At 42.0% G+C, this 22,305-nt stretch overlaps 1 protein-coding gene across 2 annotated transcripts in view; it reads left to right on the top strand.

Annotated features, from left to right (window-relative positions):
- ITPRID1 (ITPR interacting domain containing 1) overlaps positions 1-21,860 on the top strand; it is a 134,699-nt gene extending 112,839 nt beyond the window's left edge. For both annotated transcript variants that reach the window (XM_004008240.6, XM_027968636.3), the window contains 5 exons: positions 7,091-7,173; positions 7,757-9,052; positions 14,166-14,293; positions 15,282-15,393; positions 15,851-21,860. In XM_004008240.6, coding sequence (XP_004008289.3) covers positions 7,091-7,173; positions 7,757-9,052; positions 14,166-14,293; positions 15,282-15,393; positions 15,851-16,153 — 1,922 coding nt within the window. In that variant the 3' untranslated portion in view covers positions 16,154-21,860. The remainder of the gene's footprint in view (positions 1-7,090; positions 7,174-7,756; positions 9,053-14,165; positions 14,294-15,281; positions 15,394-15,850) is intronic.
- Positions 21,861-22,305: the final 445 nt, after the last annotated feature.

Genomic DNA, 22,305 nt, shown 5'->3' with positions numbered 1-22,305 from the left:
GGTCAAAAGCAGTTCAGCTTAAATGTGAAATTATGTTCTTTATTAATACAACAATAGAATAGCAAACAGATTGTAACTTATGTTACAATTCTCATTGATTAGTATTAGCCTTTAATAATGTTGAACTGATAAATATTCTGAGGCTGAATCCCAGCTCATCAGAAAAGAACAGCATGGAATATTAGTGATGCTTATTTTTTAAATAAAAGAGAGAAAGAAGATTTGTATCAAGTACACCATGTGTGTATTACATCAATCACATTATAAAATTAAATAACATAAAATTATAAACAATAAGACCAAGTGCATATTTTATGAAATAGCTATAGATATAATAAATGAATCCAAGAAGGAAAAGATTGAAAGGTCATTAAAAAATTAACCACACTTAAAATAAAGAATCACAGAAAAGTTTAAAGAAAAATGAATGGGCAAAAATAGGCCAAAAAGTACACTAATACAAACCAAAAGAAAATGAAAATTCCAACATTATTATTATTAGAGTAGAATTCAAGTAGAAAAAAGTATATACTAAAACTAATGAAATAAGGCAAAAGCTATGACGAGAAGCAGAAACTTAATCTTTCTTTAGAGACTTCAGAATGAAAATAAATGATTTATTTGACTGATGACACTAGAAAATAAGTAAGAAAAAGAAAGTATTTCCATTAATTCAAGAAGTAGGAATTTTAAAATGTCAGTAGCTATTGTAGATATTAAAAGGTGTCAAAGAATTTCATCTTTTAAGATGCTCCATGATTAGTGGTTTTATGGCTGAGCACTTTTAAAAGTTTAAGGAAGTGATACCACTTAAACTTTCTAAGCTGATTAGAAAGCATAGAAAGAAAAAGAAAAAAGAGAAACCTATCTGGTGATTCTTTATACGAGTGGCACAATTATAATACCAAAATCTGAAAAAGAAATTCATGTGCTTACGAACACACATATGAACAAACACATTCACACACACAAATTATAAAGAATTTTTGATAAAGAAAAATTCACAGTACATTATGTGAAAAGAAGCAAAATATATACTGTATATGTTACGATTATTCCTTTATAAAACATATATACGTTTGAACTATGGTGTTAGAGGAGACTCTTGAGAGTCCCTTCAACTGCAAGGAGATCCAACTAGTCCATCCTAAAGGAAATCAGTCCTGAATATTCATTGGAAGGACTGATTCTGAAGCTGAAACTCCAATACTTTGGCAACCTGATGCAAAGAACTGACTCATTGGAAAAGATCCTGATGCTGTGAAAGATCGAAGGCTGGGGAGAGAGGGATGACAGAGGATGAGACGGTTGGATGGCATCACCAAATCAATGGACATGAGTTTGAGCAAGTTCCTGGAGTTGGTGATGGACAGGGAAGCCTGCCGTGCTACAGTCCATGGGATCGTAAAGAGTCAGACACTACTGAATAACTGAACTGAACTGATACATGTGCACAAACAAAATATAATGGATTGAAATAGATATACATTACTTTCCTGAATGGTTAGATTAGATATAATTTTTATTTTCTTTTGTATGCTTTTTCACTTTCCAAATTTTTTTACCATTATGTATTACTTTTATAATGTTTCTATAATGGTATTAATCCGAAAAGATTATAGAGAAACAGCTCTTTTTATTGACAGCTCTTTTAATGATAAAGGAAGGTTAGTCTGAGTAAAGAACAAAGGAGAAATTGCTCAACGTGGAGCAGCAAACAAACAAACAAACAAAAAACAGAAAAAAAAAGGAGGAAGAGAAGGAGAGGGAGCAGAGAAGGGGGAAAAGGCAAAAGGAAAAGGAAGGATTCCCAGGTGCAAGAAAGAGATTAAAACAAAAATATCAGCGGGGTGCTAATGGAAGTTACCAAATCCTTAGGTATTGGGTTGGCCAAAGTGTGAGTTTTTCCCTAACACTTTATGGAAAACCCCTAACAAATGTTTTGGCCAACCCAATATAAATCTTCATATGATAAAACTCCTCTGCCTCCAGCCTTCTGGCATAGAAGGAAGAATTAAATCACTTCAAGTATATTTGCCACAATCACAAATATTCTCAACCTTTGTTCATTCTATACTCCAGTCAATATAAATATAAGCTCTCTGAAAGTGTTAGTCACTCAGTCATGTCCAATTCTTTGTGACCCCATGTACTGTAGCCCACCAGGCTCCTCTATCAGTGGGATTTTCCTGTCAAGAATACTGGAGTGGGTTGCCATTTCCTTCTCCAAGGGATCTTCCCAATCCAGGGATCGAACGTGGGTCTCTTGTATTGCTGGAAGATTCTTTACCATCTGAGCTGTACTTTTGTTGATGTGTCTTTGGAGTTTCTAGAGCAGTGTAGGATCCTGCAAGATCCAGTGAACATTCATTAAATAGAAGAATGGAGCCTGCAATTGAGCACCGCTCAGGCCCTGTCTCATGGCCTGTTCTCATCAGAATGTTAACACAGACTTGGCCCACAGCAAGAGTGTGTTTCAAACCTGTAGATATCACAGAGCTTTCAGAATGAAGGTCAAAATCATCCTTGACAGGATGGAACCGTGGTCCCAGATTAGCTAGGTCAAATTTTGTAAGAATACAAAATAGGGACTAATCTCAGTACAACTCAACGTTGCAAACACAGCCTCTGACTAGACAAACCTTAGGCTGTGTGTGTAGAAATGAAATGTCGAGAGGAGGGAAAGGCAGTCCTGCTCCACTCTGTACTGGTCAGACCATGTCTCAATCACTGAGTCTAGTTCTGGGTGCCCAGTTTTTTGTTTTTGTTTTTTTTTTTTTTTGAGTGCATGTATCTTTTTTTTTTTAGTTTTTTATTTTTTAAATTTAAAAATCTTTAATTCTTACATGTGTTCTCAAACATGAACCCCCCTCCCACCTCCCTCCCCACAACATCTCTCTGGGTCATCCCCATGCACCAGCCCCAAGCATGCTGCACCCTGCGTCAGACATAGACTGGCAATTCAATTCTTACATGATAGTATACATGTTAGAATGCCCAGTTTTATAGCAAATATTTTTAAGTAAGTGCTTGTTAAGAAGTACAAAACACAAATGGCCTGGAGACCCTGCCCTCTGAGGGCTGATTTAAGGGGGTCTGAAGAGATTAAAGGTGAAGATAAAAGTCTGTACATGAGAGCTGCCTTGAGGAAAATGGGTCAAACACTTTCAGTATAACTCCACAGAGTGAACTATGACTAACAAATGGAAAGTGCTAAAGTAAAGTTGGCTCAATATAAAGAGGTATTTTCTATAAGGTATGAGACACTCTGACTATACAGGAGTAGGTCTCTGTCACCACAAGTGGGCAAGAACCAGCTAGATGACCATCTATAAGGAATATTCTGGAAGGGACTCTTGCACTGAATGGTAGGTGGCACCATGAAGGCTTCCAACCTGGGGGACCGACTGGCCCATAGAGACTTGTTCTTTGCTTGTTCTACAAGTGAATTTTTATAAATGCCTTTGGGAGACAAAAACTCTGAAGTCCAAACCATCCACACTGCTCGCTATTGTCTTGAATCTTGCTGTTTCACATACTTTCGTGAACTGCTCAGCTTCCACGGGCATTTGAGTTTGCATCATCTGAAAGGCACAGTCCAGTTTGAAGATAATTTGCCTCTGAGATGCAACTTCACCATGGAGCTGTCATGGAATTTTCTACCATTGTGCAATGGAAGAGAAAAGAACTTAACAAAGAGATAGGTAAAGTAGAATAGATCCGTGAAGATGGGAACCCCAAGCAGCCTAAGGTTGAACCATTTCTTTTGCTCTGCACAACAAAGTGTACATCATACCTTGAGAGTGAACGTGAAAGTGGAAGTCACTCAGTTGTGTCCAACTCTTTGCGACCCCATGGACTGAATTCTCCAGGCCAGAATACTGAAGTGGGTAGCCTTTCCCTTCTCCAGGGGATCATACCAACCCAGGGATCAAACCCAGGTCTCCCCGTACTGCAGGCAGATTCTTTACTAGCTGAGCCACCTTAAAGACTCCTTTCTCTCCTATCCCTTATTTATGTTTCAATTCCATAGGCTTCTTTCTTCCTGAGCCTCTAGGATTCAGAGTTTTTTATCACTAACTCAGCTCAGAAAAGCAGCTTCTTCTTGTTGACTTGAACTTCCCACGTGGCACCGGTGGTAAAGAACTCCTCTACCAGAGCAGGAGACATAAGAGACACAGGTTTCATCCTTGGATCGGGACGATCTCCTGGAAGAAGGCATGGCAACCCACTCCAGTATTCTTGCCTGGAGAATCCCATGGACAGAGGAGCCCAGAGGGCTACAGTCCATAGTGTTGCAAAGAGTTGGATATGACTTAGCAAGCACTCATGTTGACTTATCTGTTTAAGCCATTCAGACACTCTTGTCAAACCCTGACTCTTCTGTGCTGTGGTTGATGTAATGCTGCCACCTGGTGATTATTTGGACAAAGTGCCTGAGGCATCAGTCTCTCGGGCAGAAATGTTTCACACTCCTGAGTTGGTGAAGCAATCTTGCCCGGGCAGATTCTACCTAACTGGAAGGGTAAAATCTTAATTCTGTGAGGACAGCTTTGTGCTGGAAAAGATAATTTCTAATAAATATTAATAATGGAGCTCATTAATGATATTTAATAATGACATTAGTAATGATTTAGCCAACTCATTGGAAAAGACCCTGATGCTGGGAAAGATTGAAGGCAAAAGGAGAAGGGGGCAACAGAGGATGAAATCATTAGATAGCATCACCGACTCAGTGGACAGGAATTTGAGCAAACTCCAGAAGATAGTAGAGGACAGGGAAGCTTGGTGTGCTGCAGTCCATGGGGTCGAAGTGTCGGACGCAACTTAGTGACTGAACAACAGCAATGATTGAGTTGTGATAGAGAATATAATATCAAGATATGTCCTGCAGTAAAACTGTGCGTATAATTACATCATCTTTTCCATGTCCATAAATTCTTCATGTATATATTACTGGAGAGTATCCTCTTTGCAACCCCAGAAGCAACATTATCAACAAATTTTTTTCCCCATGAGGAAACAGAGAAAGTAAGTGGCATACCCAAGACCACACTGCTAGTAAATAAAGAGAGTCAGAATCTTAACACAGTCGATCTGAATCCAGGTTTTCTAGAGGACTCAGTTATGGGGGCAAATTAGATCTTTGTACATTGTAAAGAATTCAAGCCCCTTCCCACCCTCACCCCCAGCACTATGGGACTGGCAGAGTGGGAGAATCAGCAGTCTAAGGGCACAACAAGCCCACTATGGGGTTGGTGGTGGTTTGAAATAGGATCCACCCAGTAGGAGAGGATTTGAATAATAACGGGGAAAGGACTGGTAGGGGTAAGGGATAAGCAATAAGTAAGTCAAGGCCCCAGTCTAGTGGAGTAAGGAAGAGCTATGACTCCCTGGGCTTATTAAGTGCATAGGGAAAATCCTATTGGAGATGATGAGGCTTCTAAAGTTCCACCTGTCTTGGCCTCAGTAGTTTCAGGAACTGGGTTGAGTTCACGTGCTAATTCCATTACTCTTGCCAGAGAGTAATGGAATATATAGTCTTCTAAGTCATGCCCTCCCTCATATTACATACTGGGTGTAAGGGTGGGGGGAGTGCTAAATGATACACATTTGTCTTTGTCTGTTTGCTTAATCATCCATTGTAGCCATCCTGGACTAGGCAATTTCTCATTCTCTGTATCAAGTAATTCCTACCACTCTAAAAATATTCAGAAATCACAAACCCAGTTTTGAGATGTTTATCATCAAGTTGTCAAAAAAGGGTGGGTTATAGGTAGGTAGATTTTTAGTCTCCTGAAGAAACTAAACTGTTAGTAAATTGAATCACATTTTCTTGTTGACTTGCTCAAAATGATTCAGATTCATGTATTTGACTTCTAAAATACAAGATAAATAAAGCTCTACCCTAGATAGAGGGGGCTTTCCTGGTGGCTCAGAGAGTAAACAATTTGCCTGCAATACAAGAGATGCAGGTTTGATCCCTGGGCAGGGAAGATCCCCTGGAGAAGGGAATGTCAGCCCACTCCAGTATTCTTACCTGGAGAATTCCATGGACAGAGGAGCCTGGTGGGCTATGATCCAAAGGGTCTAAAAGAGTTGGATGTGACTGAGCAACTAATACACACATCGGCCAGAACTATGCCTAATTCCACCATCAAAGAGAAGTTCTAATTCACTTAAATCCGTTTCAGAGGTTATTTTTGCTTATTATGGGTGTTTGTGCTTTACACAAGTACAGTTAACTAAACCTAATAGTTATATAAATATATCCCTTTTAAAGGAAATTAGTCTCTACTCTTTAGGGACCCTTCATGTTTGCAGGCTTTTGGACCAGATTGTCTTGAACCTACCAGCATGTAGATGGATGGGCTCTAACCTATAATTCTGTTCTAGTGCTCTAATATATCATTTCATCCAAGAGTTATGAGAAAGGGAAAGAATGGCAACCATTTTATATGGAGCTTATATTCTAGAATAGCAATTGCTTAGGCATTATCTGGAAAGTTTAAAAAATAATGATGTACCAGGAGTCCTTCACAGATTGCGGCACAAATCTTGAGCCAAAACAAATATAGCAAAAGCGAAAAGTTGCAGAGTCTGTTTTGGCCATTCTTCAGCAAGTTTCAACTATCCTGTTGAATATCTTTGGGTCTCCTAATGTTTATATAGCATGGTGGAAGGGAGATGTAACATTCAGTCCGTTGCAATATATATACACAAATATATAAATTGGGGTGTTTTTGTCTCGTCAATGTGGCATTTAAGGCTGCATTTCCTTCTGGGTTTTCTTCCCTTAGTAAATTTGCATCTCACAATCAGATTGCTATTTAGTTTTAAGAGATGTTAGTTCCTCTTTCTTTGTTTCATGCTTTAGTCTTTGTAACAGGAAACCAGTGACACAGTTTTACATGGACCCTCTGATCATTGAGGGAAAAATTCTTGAAATTCCCTCATGCCTTTATACTTCACACAGTGGACATCTCTTGAGGCTCTATGGTGTGTCAGGCACAGAGAGGATTTGACCTCAGTCTGGGTGCCTGTCTGTTTTCCCTTCACTCACCGGAGGTCTCTTCATCCCTTTCTGCAGGAGCCATGGTGAACAGAGCAAACAGCTGCCAGTCTGACAGCAGCGGGTTCCTGGAGGAGCCGCCGGAGCCACCAGCCCTGCAGGTAGAGGGCCCCTGGAGGGCTGAAGTAGTGATAGAAGGACTGATAAGATTAACGTGTGTTACCACAGTTGGAAAGAGCAACCAATGCTTAGAAGACATGCAACAGGCACCCAAGGGACAGGGGAGAGTGGAGTCACCGTGGGCAAGTGCAGAAAGCTCAGTGCTCCTTTCCTTTTTATTTTCTTTTGATTTTTCTGAAGCAAGTAACTGAGCCCCATTGAAAGGTCCCAGGTAAAGTGCTTCCCAGGTGGCCCAGCGGTCAGCCTGCCATTACATTTGATCCCTGGGTCGGGAAGATCCCCTGGAGAAGGGAATGGCAACCCACTCCAGTATTCTTGCCTGGAGAATCCCATGGACAGAGGGGCCTGGTGGCTGCGGTCCTTGGGATCGCAAAGAGTCAGACACGACTGAGCAATTAAACAGCAACAAAGTAGTAAACTCACATAAACCTGATTTTGTAATCTTTGTCTCATGATTCCTAAGTCAATGATAATGGGGAAAAAATGTAAAATGAAGCATTTCTTAAACCTAGTACCTCTCCCTCATTTCACACCCATTTGCCTTTATTCCCGTTTCTCCCACAGATGCCCCCCTTGTCAAGCAGCCCGAGTCCTGCTGAGAACGGATATGAAACGCCAAGGGCTCAGAGCCACAGCTTAGAGTCCTGTCAGCAAGAGTCAGATGAGTCTGATTCCAAGAGTATAGTGAGCACATCTTTTTCAAGTCAAGACTGGAGTGTCTTGGAAGAGAAAGCCTCAGCCTCTATGGTGGAGAAAGAGTCTCAGTCAGAGGGCATGGGGTCAACCCCAGAGCTGTGGACCCAAGATCTGGCCCTTGATAAGAGCATCCCTGGGGGAGAACTCCCAAGGAGAGGTGGCCAGCTGCACCAACTCCCACCCATGCCCCAAACTGAATACGAGGCCACTGCAGGCACAGTTACCTTCAAAGATGGTAGCTCTATGGGTGTTAGGATGACACACATCACAGATGCAAAGGACGGGCTTCTGTGGCCTGAGCGAGCTGGGGAAGTATATGTGCACAACCACCCCTGTGAGTCTGTGAGACCACCCGGAACTGATCCTGCTCCAGACAAGTCCCCTCATGATGACTCAGAGGCCCCAAGAGGAACAGAAGGCAGTAAACTCTGTCCTTCCATCAACAATGCCTTACTGATGCAAAACAGTGTCTCGCAGCATGTCCCCAAGCCCAGGGCAGCCACGTCCTATACAAGGGATCTTGTTCAAACTTCTGGAATGTCCATTCTCCATCTAGATAAGGTGGCTGGAGATAGTCCCCGAGGGAGACCAGTGTGTAGAGCTTTGGGTCAAATACCACCTAGGGAAGAATCTGAGATGGGAGACCTTCCTCCAGATACTAACTTACATGCTGCTAGCCCCATGTCTGTGACAATCCAGCTGTCCTCCAAACTGGCATCACCTGCTCAGAATGCTGTGGTCTTGGAAACAGATTCTAGAGGAGCGATTTTAAAATGCACTGTGTGTGACCCTGTTACTGCAGCAGAACCAGGACTGGGGTCAGAAGCAAGACAGTTCAATGATGTTTCTGTTCAGACTGACGCATGGGAGCCTCCGCCCTGGCACTGCTGTTCAGCTGCAGGTAAAAAGGCCCCGCCCCTCACCAAATCTGTCTCTTTAGACACAGGCTTCCCCAGGAACTACCCAGGGGCCATCTGCCAAGCTGCGCCCGCCCACTGCTGTATCTATTGCCATCACCACCTCCGCTGCCCCACAGAGAGGCGAAGCCCCAGCTCCGTGTCTCCAACTTGTTGGCACTGCTTATGCTTACAAAACCATCTGGAAGCCCAGTTCATGAAGACTTCGAAAGTCCTTCAGGACACCACAGCGAGAGAGCTGTATTCTGTAAGTATCTGCCTCCACAAAGTGCGGAAGCAGACGCAGCAACAATACATACCTCAGGGAGGATGCTCAGCCTCCCTTTCTGAATGTGAGCCCTCAGGATATACCTTTCCATTGCAAATCATGAGTGATAGCTGTAGCGTGCTTTATCGCTTATAATATACTCTCGCAAGTGTCTTTTTTTTTTAATGTAGCCATTGACTTAGTTCTTACATGCTCCGATTTAACGCCTATAGAAATTTATTTGATATTGTCTTAAGCAGCAGGCACTGTCAATAGTTTTTATTTATTTACTTATTTTTATTTATTTATTTTTGGCCATGTGGCTTGTGGGATTTTAGTTCTCGACCAAGGATAGAACCCAAGTCCCTTGCAGTGGAAGCATGGAGCTCTAACCATTGGACAACCAGGAAATTCCCACAGATTTCTTCTTATTTGATATTTCCAATCACCTTATGAAGGAAGGAAAACAAATTTTATTATTAACCCCCATTTTACACTGGGATATAAAACAGTATGTTCATAGGTAAGGTTCTAGGCATTCATGCATCTATATCTCCTAAGAGTTCAGTTTAACTGAAACTTCTCTTATATTCACTTACCTGTATAATTGTGAGGAAGACACGTCAACTCTCTGAGGGAGATTATTTATGTCACTGACACAGGATTGTTTTAGGATTACATGAGAGCAAACTTGTAAGGCACTCAGCACAGTCAGACACTCAGTGCAGGGCACATAGAAAGCCCTTATTTTTTTTATTGTTCAGGTCTTGAATTATCGACCTTCTCATGTCAAATATAGGAATTTTGGTCTACTTTTGCTAAGTTTGTTTAAAAGTGGACATTGAGATTACTGAGAACTGAAGGACCCTCTGCCCCGTTCAGTCCCTGATAAATCAACAAACATTTAGCAAGTCCTTCCAATGACTTTAGCAGTTCTCAAGGTCAGAAATAATCTGGGCTGTCAAGGTTAGCCACTAATTTAAAAAATTACGAGTATGACACATGAAAGTGTTTTCCCACAGGTGGGAAAAAAGATAGCACATATAATGTAGGACCACAGCCGTTCAGAGGAGAATGGAAGGCAGCTACAGTTAACTGAGTTCCTGCTATTTGGTGCCTTCTGTGTTACCTTCCCATTCTTTTAATTCCACAAATACTTACTGAGTGCTATGCTAAGCATTTTATTTATGCCATGTCAAATAACCCTCATTTTCATCCATACCATAAATTTTTATTGATTCCCTAGTATGTGTCAAGTCTTCTCTCTATTACAGATGAGAAAGTAAGAATTGAGAGAGTTTAAGTAATTTTTCAACTTCCCGCAACTACTGAGTACTAAGTCCAGATTCAAATTCAGACTTAGCTGACACCAAATTCTTGGACAATACATTCCAAAGTCCAACTTCAAGATATGTCCATCTATGTAAGTGAAATAGTAACATAAGAAAGTGATTGTTTGAAAGATACAGCAAATTATTACATGGTCCTTCAACATAGAAAAATCTGTATAAGTGTAATATAAACATAGAAAGTGATTATATAAAAGATAAAATAATTTGCTACATTTTTTTCAGATTGTAAAACTCTCAGGTATTTGTAATATTTTAAAATGAGTCATTAGTGAGGGCTGAACTAGTAAAAGAAGGTGTCAAAATCAGTTCTAGGTATAATGTTATTCTGAAGCTCAGTGGGAGCAAAGAACTAAGGCTAGTGTGTAGCTGGGGTCCTTTGGAATAAAGAGACCAAGGTTCAAGTTCTGAAGGATAGTAGGATTCATTGTCACTGTCATCATCAGTGTTAATGAGAGACTGTAAATGCTGTATAGCAGTGATTTTCAATTGGAAATAATTTGCCTCCAGCCCTGGTGTCATTTGGCAATAATGGGAAGCATATTTGGTTGTCATAACTGGGGTAGGTGCTACTTGAATTTCGTGGGTGGTGGTCAGGGATGGTGCTAAACATCCTACAGTACATAAGTGGTGCCTTAAAACAGAGAACCATCTGACCTAAAATGTCAACAATGCCAAACTTTAGAAACTTAGCTCTAAAGGAATAAACTGGACCATATAGTTCATGTAGGAAAATGTTAGAGATGAAAGATGGCTGGAGAAGGTGATATTTTAAGAGGCTATAAGGGAAAAATATTAAATCCTACAGTGAGATACTCCAGTTTCCATGGTAAAAACCAGATTGTCGGTCTAACATACATTATATTGAAAAAATATTTTTGCTAACTTACATTTTTAAGATGTTTTATAGGAATATATAAATTAAGTCATATTTGGCTTTATATTTTGTTTCCAATAATAAAGCATGAAAATCAAATCTGTGTTTAAGACTTCGGAACAAAGGCCCAGATAGAATGTACTCTTGTGGGTTACCTAAGATAATGGTTTGTTGATATGATTAAATCTTAGAAAGATGCGAATTACTTACAATAATCTGCTAATTCAATAAATTTTTTTCAGACAAGAAAATTAGACATATACAGAATAATAATTTTGGATATTAGAAGATTTATCTATAATGTTTATGATTTAGATTTAAAGAAAAAAGTCATATGAATTTTTAAAAGTAATATGAGCCAATTTTTAAAAGTAATATGAGCCAATTTTTAAAAGTAATATGAGCCATTGGAAGAACTGATGCTGAAGCAGAAGCTCCAATACTTTGGCCACCTAATGCAAAGAGCTGACTCACTGGCAAAGACCCTGTTGCTGGGAAAAATTAAGAGCAAGAGGCGAAGGGAGCAACATAGGATGAGATAGTTGGATGGTATCACCGACTCACTGGATATGAGTTTGAGCAAATTCCAGAAGATGGTGAAGGACAGGGACGCCTGGCGTGCTGCATTCCATGGGGTTGAAAAGAGCTGGACATGACTGAGCAACTGAACAACAATGAGCCAATCAAACATGAAGGGTCAATATTGTTGCTCTTACTGTTGAAGTTAAAGTTTGTTTTAAGGCCCAGCTTGGGTCAGAGACTGGGGCTTCCCTGGTGGCTCAGATGGTAAAGAATCTGCCTATAATTCAGGAAACTCAGGTTTGATCCCTGGGTCAGGAAGATTTCCTGGAGAAGGGAATGGCAACCCACTCTGGTATTCTTGCCACTCTAGTATTCTTGCCTAAAGAATTCCATGGCCACGGGGTTGCAGTCAGACGTAACTAACACTTTCACTTTTTGGGGAATCAGAGAGTAGATACTGCATTGTATTTGAATTAAAACCTAGTCTTTATATTGGATAAAAAAAGTTCAAAACAGTCTCCTTTTTCCCCCCTTTTTGCCTAAAGAAAAGTTGAAGTGTTGGTTGTTCTGTTCTGTCTGACTCTCTGTCCCTCGAATTCCCCAGGCAAGAATACTGGAGTGGGTAGCCATTCTCTTCTCCAGGCGATCTTCCCTACCCAGGGATCAAACCAGGGCTCCCATATGACTGGCAAATTCTTTACCATCTGAGCCACCTAAGGGTTCCTTTTTGTCTGAAACTATTTTTTGTCTGTCGGAGAAAGCAATGGCACCCCAATCCAGTACTCTCGCCTGGAAAATCCCATGGACAGAGGAGCCTGGTATGCTGCAGTCCATGGGGTCGTGAGGAGTTGGACACGACTGAGAGACTTCACTTTCACTTTTCACTTTCCTGCATTGGAGAAGGAAATGGCAACCCACTCCAGTGTTCTTGCCTGGAGAATCCCAGGGACGGGGGAGCCTGGTGGGCTGCCATCTATGGGGTGGCACAGAGTCGGACACGACTGACGTGACTTAGCTTAGCATTTTTTGTCTGTTGTAGAGTGGAAATGCAGTTTCAGTGTTCCCAAATGACCAGGAGATGGCAGCATTTCAGAATCTTCCGCATCACTCCCTTTACAGGGCGCACTCACGCCATCAATTATTCCTAAATCCCAGCCCCCATGCCTTCCAGTCACAAAGGTGATTGGACATCTAGGTGAAGCATACAATTCTTTTATAAGGTTCAGCCTACTTGAGCACCATAGCTCCATTGCCCTGGCCTCGCTGTTTCTAGAACTCAGTCACCCTGTAAGAATTCACTGCCTGATCGTCTCACTCCTAAGGGACAAATAACTTCATGCGACCAGCTACACTAGCTCACAAATCAACTGGGCTTGGTGGCTGCAAGAGAACATTCAAATAGGGAAACCAAGGCAACAGCCTTGTCATATAGAGCGTAAGGTTTATAGGGAAACCAAGGCAACAGCCTTGTCATATAGAGCGTAAGGTTTAAACAGTGATTCACATCAGCAACGATGGGGGGCAGAATTGGAAGGGCAGACAGTTGAATTCTAGACTCCAGCCCATGGAGGATGGGATGCCTAGTCTATGCCTGCCTCACTGTGAATGAGCTTGTGAACTGGTGGTGCTGATTCTGCAGATTTCAACCACCAGACACTGTGGTTAAGCAGCTGTCATCTAGTCGCCAAGTTGTGTCCAGATTTTTTGCAACCTCAAGGACTGTAGCCCTCCAGGCTCCTCTGTCTGTGGGACTTCCCAGGCGCGAATACTAGAGTGGGTTGCCATTTCCTTCTCCAGGAGATGTTCCCAACCCAGGAATCAAACCTTCATATCCTGCATTGACAAGAAGATTCTTTACCCATGAGCCACTAGGAAAGCCCGTGGCTAAGCAGAGCTAAGACTAGTAAAAACTATTCTAAGCAGACTCTCTAATGAAGCATGTATCATTCAATAGATGTGTTCAATATCACTGAGATTCAGAGTGAGGCAGGACTCGGCACCAAAGTAAAACAAGATTATACAAGACTCAACTTTTCTAAGCACAAGCCTGCATTATGCTGGCCCTACCTCTCTGATCCTGTCTACATCCTTTCACCCTATATTACCTAGGTTTCCAGACTGACTTTTTGTCCCTGGAACATAATGTCTCCAAGGGTCACCCAATAGTCACCGCTCTCTTGTCCCAGCCACGTATGTCTCTATTTGCCTGAAAAAGCCGAAGTATAGGCTTTTCTCTCTTCAGCACATTAGCAGCAGGGCTGCATTGCACAACAGAAAGCCCAGGTGGGAAGGCAGATGCCACTGCGGTGAACCTTACAGTGACTCAGAAAGCCCTTGCTTCCCAGCTCTCTCTAATTGTTCGCAGTGCACAGTCCATGAGATGGAAACAATGAAGACAGTGTGCCAGAGTTTCCGGGAGCATTTAGAAGAAATTGAGCAGCACCTCAGAGGACAACAGGCACTCCTTTCCAGGGACATGACAGAGGAGGAAAGGTAATTATCTAAGAGAGCCATAAAAGTAAGTACCAGCCCACATACCTGGAGCAAGGAAAGGTAATCAGGGCAGGACAGATGTGCAGCAGGGAGCAGGGCTAATGAGAAATTGGCCAATTTTTCCTTGCTTTCCTGTTCCAGGTCTTACTTTCTCAGTGGGAGTCTGTGAGAGCCATTTACTGGATAGCAACACTTACTTTTCAAGGCCAGGGCTCCTTGAGGTCAGAAAACAGGCAGCCGCTGGGAAGAGGCCGCTAGCCAGCAGGGTATCTTTAATCATCATGAATGGAGCTCTCACAAATGCAGTATTGGCAGTTGTTAGAATTTTGAAAATCTGCACTATTTTCACATAGATGAAAAGCATATGTCCCAAAAGTAGATTAGGCATTGCCAGGGGCTGGGGATAGGAATAGGGATTAACTTATAGCAGGGCATGAGGCTTCTTACTGGTGAAATGGAAGTGTTCCAAAATTGAATGATGGTGATAGTTACACACTTGGCAGATTTACTAGAAATCATTGAATATTTTCTTAAAATAGGTAAACTTTATGGTACATAGACCAGGCGTCACTAGCGGTAAAGAACCCACCTGCCGATGTAAGAGACTTTTAGGAGATGCAGAATTGGTCCCTGGTCTGGAAGATCCCCTGGGGGAGGGCATGGCAACCCGCTCCAGTATTTTTGCCTGGAAAATCCCATGGACAAAGGAGCCTGGAGGGCTACAGTCCATAGGGTCACAAAGAGTCAGACACGACTGAAGCAACTTAGCACACACATATATGGTACGTTAATTATTCTGCAAAGAGTTGTTTAAAAAAAGAAAGGAAATTTGCCCTAATATAAACCCATGCCTGCAACTAAGACAAATAAAGATGGTGACTCTCTCTTTTAAGATGTGTCAAAGGTGTGACCTACATTTTGAGAGGGATGGAAAACTGTACTTGGAGGTGACTGTGAAATCTGGTTATTTTCTCTTGTTTACCCACAGGGAGGAGGCTGAGCAATTGCAGACATTACGGGAAGCCCTACGGCAGGAGGTGGAGGAGCTAGAGTTTCAACTGGGAGACCGGGCTCAGCAAATCCGAGAAGGGATGCTATTGGTACAGGCCAAGGGGTGTGGGGTTTACTAGATCCCACCCACTGTAGCAGGGGTAAATCAAATGATAAACCTGATTGTGCAGCCATTCCAGACTCTAAGATTAGATGCCAACACCTTGATTTTAAGTACGAAGAAATGGAAGCCCAGAGAAGCATGTTGCCTTGCTCAGGGCCACACAGCTGGCTGGTGGTGATTCAGGACCAGAACTCAAGTCAGCTAACCTCCATGCCAATCTTTTCTTCTGCCCTGTAAGCAATATATAAGTATTAGTGGCCCATTTCCCAGATGAGAATAGGAAACCGCTTTTGACCTCATGTGGGCTAAGTCATTGCCGAAATCACACCGAACCCACCCTAGAGAATTCACCAAACGTCAATGCCTTTCCCACCAGTCTGAGTTAGCTACTTCATGTAAATGTGGGAAGTGGTCCACACATTTTGTTCTTGTTTTCTTTTTAGCAGCTTGAGCTTCTCACAGGGGAACCACCTGAAAACGACACAAATCTACATCCATATAACTGGACAGGAGAAAAGAGTGGCCGGACTCCAGCTGCTAAGATCCACTCTGCCATGCATCCTGGCGCTGCCTTTGCTCCTGGTGATGGCCAGCAGCCTCCCTGCTCAGGGACCCATTTAGCTGCCTTTACTCAACCCTTCTTGGGCAGCAGTACCAGGATGTCTCCTCCATCATGGGCAGAATTAGATCCAGGCCCTCCATCAAATTGTCCTGTTGGAGAAGAGGATACAGATGTCTTCCTCTAGGTCGGAGCAGGTTTGATGACCTTCCTACAAAATGTAAAAGCACATGCTAGCCAGAGCAAGCATATCTAAATTTTCCCTAAGGAGAAATACCTATCAACCCTTCATCAGCTGCTGTTTTTTGAATATTCTACTCTACGGTTAAACCTGGGAGGAATATGTTAATATTCATTTGATATAGGATAAGTGAGCACCTACTATGTGCCTGGCATAGAGTGCAGTAGCCAAGATAACTAGATACACCTCAAGGTGCATGTGGTGTCCAGTCTTTGCCCTGCTGAAACTTAGAGTATGCTGGGGGAGACAGAATGTAAACATATACATAGGTAGGAATCTGAAAACTGTGAACGTGCTTTGAAGGAACTATATTAACAGGGTTTCGTGAAAGAGTGTACCAGGGAGTCTGAGTTAACCTCAGCGTATCAGGAGGGTCTGCTTGAAGATCCAGGTCTCAGAGGTACCAGACTGTCCTAAAGCCTTGAGTCAGTCAGCGAGCCAGACTTACAGAGGAGGCTCCCACCAGGTGCCAGGGCCTCCTCTTGTGCTGCAGACAGAGCTGTGAGCAAGAAACAGTTTCTACTCACAAAGAATTGGAGGAGGAGTGAGAAGCAGCAACCACAGCAACAAACAAGTAAATAAGATAGTGTCCGGTCTGCACCGTGGCGAAGACTCTGTGAGGATATTGGAGAAGATGATGTGAGATGAATAATGTGCCTTGTACACCAGAGCGGTCGGCCTGGCTAAGGGGAAGCTATATGGGCGAGGCCTGAATGGTGGGGATGAGGAAGCCATGTGAAATCCTGGGGAAAAGAACGTTTAAAGCAGAAGGAAGGGAAAGTTTAAAGGCTCCGAGACACAGACCGCCTTCACTGTTGAGCAAAGGAGTGAGAGGGGCGTGGAGGGAGGGCAGGTCTGAGAGGTGGCCTTCAGGATGACTGCAGGCTGGCGTCTGAGAGCCCGAGTGTTTTCCAAGTGTGATGGAAGGCCACGGTGGGTTTTAAGAAGGATTGTCATATGATCTGCCTTATATTTACCGTTCACCCTAACAGCCTTGTGGAGAAGGCACCATTGGAGACTCACCACTGGGCAGGGTTCCCAGTTAGAATAGAGCTCCCAGTTAGAAGGCAGCTGGTGTCACCCCCAAAGGGGAGAAGCAAAGCTGTCACGTTGCTTCCGTCCAGCTGGGGAGGCTGGGGAGCCCCCACCCCCCGCCACCCCAGGGAAAGGCCGGGAGCTGAGCAGAGGGCGTGCTCTGGCAGCCTCTAATGCGGCGGACCATCCAAGGAGGGGAAATGCATGAAGAATGGAGCCGCCAGCAAAAGCTTCACGGAAAATAGCCCCTTGAGGGAAGTTCATAATTTATGTAAAATGGGCAAGTGCAAGGACTCCGAGAAGTTATTTCATTGGAAAATATCTATTACTAGACCCTAACTCCGGAGAAGGCAATGGCACCCCACTCCAGTACTCTTGCCTGGAAAATCCCATGGACGGAGGAGCCTGGTGGGCTGCAGTCCATGGGGTCCCTAAGAGTCGGACACGACTGAGCGACTTCACTTTCACTCTTCACTTTCATGTATTGGAGAAGGAAATGGCAACCCACTCCAATGTTCTTGCCTGGAGAATCCCAGGGACAGGGGAGCCTGGTGGGCTGCCTTCTATGGGGTCGCACAGAGTCGGACACAACTGAAGCGACTTAGCAGCAGCAGCAGCAGACCCTAACTCATAGCACGTTTCCATTCTTCATCCCCCTTGTGTTTTGAAAACCCTTTGGCTTCAGTGAAGCCCTTCTACCCTTCTGGCCACCCTGCAGTTTCCTCTGTTGACTATACTTCCTCAGAGTGTGGACATCCCCTTCCATCCTCAATTGTCTTCTTTGTCTTTCTCCATACTTCGTCTTTCTCAGTATACACACTCACTCTAGAGACCCAGTCCCCAGCTCCCTCCAGAATTCCTCTCCAGCTTTGTCTACTCTCTACAAGATGGTTTCATCTGGAAGAACTGTCTCCTTGTCTCACTCGGTATCAATCTTTTTGTTTCTGTGTGAAACACAGCACCCCATGCCAAGAGCTTATATAACAATCTCTTATTCTCAAAAGCAGCCCACAGCAAAACTGCTCATTAGACATAGAAAAATACTTTTTCTGAGAATATATATCAAAGCTAAAAACGTTCTGTTTGGAAGTTTGGAATATTGACAGATCTCAGACGTGTTTTTGAACTGAGTTGCTTCCACATGAAACAGGTGGAAATGATATTTAATGGTTGTGAGTTTATACAATCAAATTGCATAAAAGGGACCAACCCTGTAAGTTGCCATATAAAAATAGAAGTCTCTTACCTGTGATGAGACAGACTTCCCCTCTTTGAAGCCTCTCAGTGCTAAGGGAAGCATGCCCCCATGTGAATGAGGAGGAGGCTAAGATATGGAGAGAATGATCTATACAGGTACACACCGAGTCCTGCAATGTATTACTAATGAGAAGCACCTGCACACTGGGATTAAGGGTTCAAGCTGTAAATTTAAATCGAGAAGCTCAAATCCAGCTCCACTATCGATGTTGGATAAATTGCTTACCCCTAGTGCCTTCATCTGTACATTATTAGAGTTAATGCACGTTTAGTCCTTTAGAACAAGCCTGCAACATTGTTCCCATATGATTCCATACAGAGTATAGCTCAGTATGATTACTATGCTGCTGCTGATGAGAATAAGAGTAGAGGCAGTTTTTGAATATCTTCTTACCTGCACAGTACTGGGCTAAGCACTTTATATGCATTATCACCTATCTTATCACCTAGAGGCAAGAATTAATACACACACACACACACACACACACACACATACATGTGCACACACATACTCAAAAAAACTATGAATTGTCTCAGTTCTGACAACTGGTAAGGTGTTGAGCTGACTCTCTGATTCCCTGTTTTGCCAGTGGTTCACCATTATGGCTCTACCAAGCCATAGGGCTTGTGTGGAGCCTATAGGTGCGTCCACATCAACCAAGTAGCCCTGCTTCTGTCTGTGATATTTATTTAGCTTTAGCAGAGATTTTCCTTTAAAAACAAAATTTCATTCTATATAAAAGTTTGAAAACACAGCACTATGTTAATGGCATATGACTCTTGTAGCCAAACACAGGTTCTGAGTTGCTTTCTTAAAAAGTGATGACTTCCTCCACAAAGACTCATTGGGAACCTACCATTCTAGCAACTCTTAGCTTGCTCTGACTTATCCCATTGCCCAGAATATTGGCAAGAGTTCCTGGTAGTCCCTGAATGATTTTCTGGGAAATCTCATTGTTCTGTCTTCAAGTTCCAAGATCCTTCATTCTCTTTTTTATGAAGTGAAATCTATCCAAGTTGACTTTATTCAGGGAAATCCAGGCCACATATTTGAAATCAGAAATCATTGCAGTAAATATTTGTACAAAGTTAAAACACAGAAAATCTTTTAATTATAAAACACAACTCAGGGTTGGAATGATTCCATTTCAATGAAAAAGAAGAAAAAAATAAAAACCACACTGCCTGATCATTTTCAAATTTAGAAGTTGGCAAGGGAACAATTTAACTTCTTTTATATGGCAGGACAGGGGTCCTTTCCTGTATTAATTTTCTTCCATCTAGATTCCATTTCAATATTCGAAGCCAAAGATTTGAATAGAGAAAACTGAGTTAGAAACAATAATTGGAAAACCAGGTCACATATTTCCCTTTGTTTTGTTATGCATGAGTGAAGACCCAAGTTGCACAATGAAGACTAAAGATAAAACATTGAAGGTTGCTCTGAACCTCAGCACATGCATATGCTATGGAGATTTGTATAAGGAAATCTTCCTTTCAGTCCACAGAAAAGCATGCTTACAAAATTCCATTAGATTTTGCTTAACAGATATACTTTTACATGTGCATTTTTGTCTGCAAGGCCAAGAGTTACCTTATCTTCAAAAATAATTTTGCTAAAATGGAAAAAATAAAATCAGAAGGCTTTCTAATGACTTGAAAACCTAGTCTACCTATTTCTTTGTTGAGAAATGATTTCTGATGTATAGTCAAGTCAGTTCAGTTCAGTCACTCAGTCGTGTCTGACTCTTTGTGACCGCATGAATCGCAGCACGCCAGGCCTCCCTGTCCATCACCAACTCCCAGAGTTCACTCAGACTCACGTCGAGTCATTGATGCCATCCAGCCATCTCATCCTCTGTCATCCCCTTCTCCTCCTGCCCCCAATCCCTCCCAGCATCAGAGTCTTTTCCAATGAGTCAGCTCTTCGCATGAGGTGTCCAAAGTACTGGAGTTTCAGCTTCAGCATCATTCCCTCCAAAGAAGAGGCACAAGCTGGAATCAAGATTGCTGGGAGAAATATCAATAACCTCAGATATGCAGATGACACCACCCTTATGGCAGAAAGTGAAGAGGAACTAACAAGCCTCTTGATGAAAGTGAAAGTGGAGAGTGAAAAAGTTGGCTTAAAGCTCAACATTCAGAAAACGAAGATCATGGCATCTGGTCCCATTGCTTCATGGGAAATAGATGGGGAAACAGTGGAAACAGTGTCAGACTTTATTTTTGGGGGCTCCCAAATCACTGCAGATGGTGACTGCAGCCATAAAATTAAAAGATGCTTACTCCCTGGAAGAAAAGTTATGACCAACCTAGATAGCATATTGAAAAGCAGAGACATTACTTTGCTGAATAAGGTCCATGGTAGTCAAGGCTATGGTTTTTCCAGTGGTCATGTATGGGTGTGAGAGTTGGACTGTGAAGAAAGCTGAGCGCCAAAGAATTGATGCTTTTGAGCTGCGGTGTTGGAGAGGACTCTTGAGAGTCCCTTGGACTGCAAGGAGATCCAACCAGTCCATTCTGATGTATAATACAGGTCATAAAATAGGATATTTGTACAGAGATTAAAGGATAAAAGTTTTCTGTGTGGGAGGAGAGAAGTTTTGAAATGTTTTATTGTAAATTGACGTGCTGCATTTCTAATTTCAGATTTTAATGCAAACAGCAAAGAACACTCATAATTTGCAAAGATTATAGGTTATTTGAAATGATGTCAAATTGTCTTGCAAATGAGAGAAGGTGAACAGAACCCAAAATATTGGTGGCATTTTTCTTTAACCCAAACTCAGGCTCTGCTAGTCTAATTTTCCAACGTTAATAGACCAGTAGTTTAGTGTGAGATGCTCCCTTTCTAAGTCAACCGAATTTTGTAAAGACAGAAACTTGCACATCAAGAATGATTTCTTATCATTAGATTCAATTTGAAGACTTTTCCCTTTTGAGTGCTTAAAGAGCTCAGTGCTATCCTATGCTGGTAACCCTCTAGCCCTCAGGCCAGTCCTTCTCTATTCATTCAACAGGAGAATGAAGGTAAAAGAAATGTATTTACTTCCTAAATACACCCACAATTTCTTCATTATCCTTCCCATTATCATTCAATAATTGCTTATTTGCTAACGACAATGTACCAGAGCCACAAGACATCTCTATTTTTCTTTTTTAAAGCAAATATTTCAGGGTATTTAAAAGTATATAATTTCTAACACTTTAAATATAATAAGTATAGTAAGTCTTTACCCATAGAAAAAAAAGTTAAATGTTTCTTTTGGACTGTCTATATTCTTCTATGGAGACTGGTAGGCATTTGTCAAATATATTTCTCTGTTGCATTTTTTTATAAATAAAATAAAATTTACTTTTTTATTATCTATTGACACAGTTTTCTTGAACCGTTGAAAACTGTTAAATCTCATGAACTTCCCATTGCTTTAACGAGTACATAACCCTGACGCATTACAGAGGAAAGTTCCCTGCCCTGTTCAACTCTCATTCTTGCCCAGTTTTTCATTTATCTGTTCTTTACAGTCTCAACCTCCGGCAATCCCTTTACCACTTCTTCCATCCATAGTGGAAGTTCCAAGTGGTAGCGTAGGATATTTGTCTGACACTTGGTCACTTTTTGTGTAAGCTCTTATATTTTCTTAATCCTCTGCTGTCTGTTTAATCTGAATGACTGTCGAGTGATGGATCATACATTTGCCTTCTGAAAACTCTTAATTAAAATAAGCATGGTCTTTGAAATTTAGAAAGATAATGGTTTTCCTTTCTTGTGTTTGAGTGGTCTGCTTTCTGAAAAACTGTAGCTT

Source organism: Ovis aries, chromosome 4, assembly GCF_016772045.2.
Source record: "Ovis aries strain OAR_USU_Benz2616 breed Rambouillet chromosome 4, ARS-UI_Ramb_v3.0, whole genome shotgun sequence".
Taxonomy (NCBI): Eukaryota; Metazoa; Chordata; class Mammalia; order Artiodactyla; family Bovidae; genus Ovis; species Ovis aries.
Note: the sequence above shows the minus strand (reverse complement) of the source record. Positions and strands in the feature narration are given on the sequence as shown.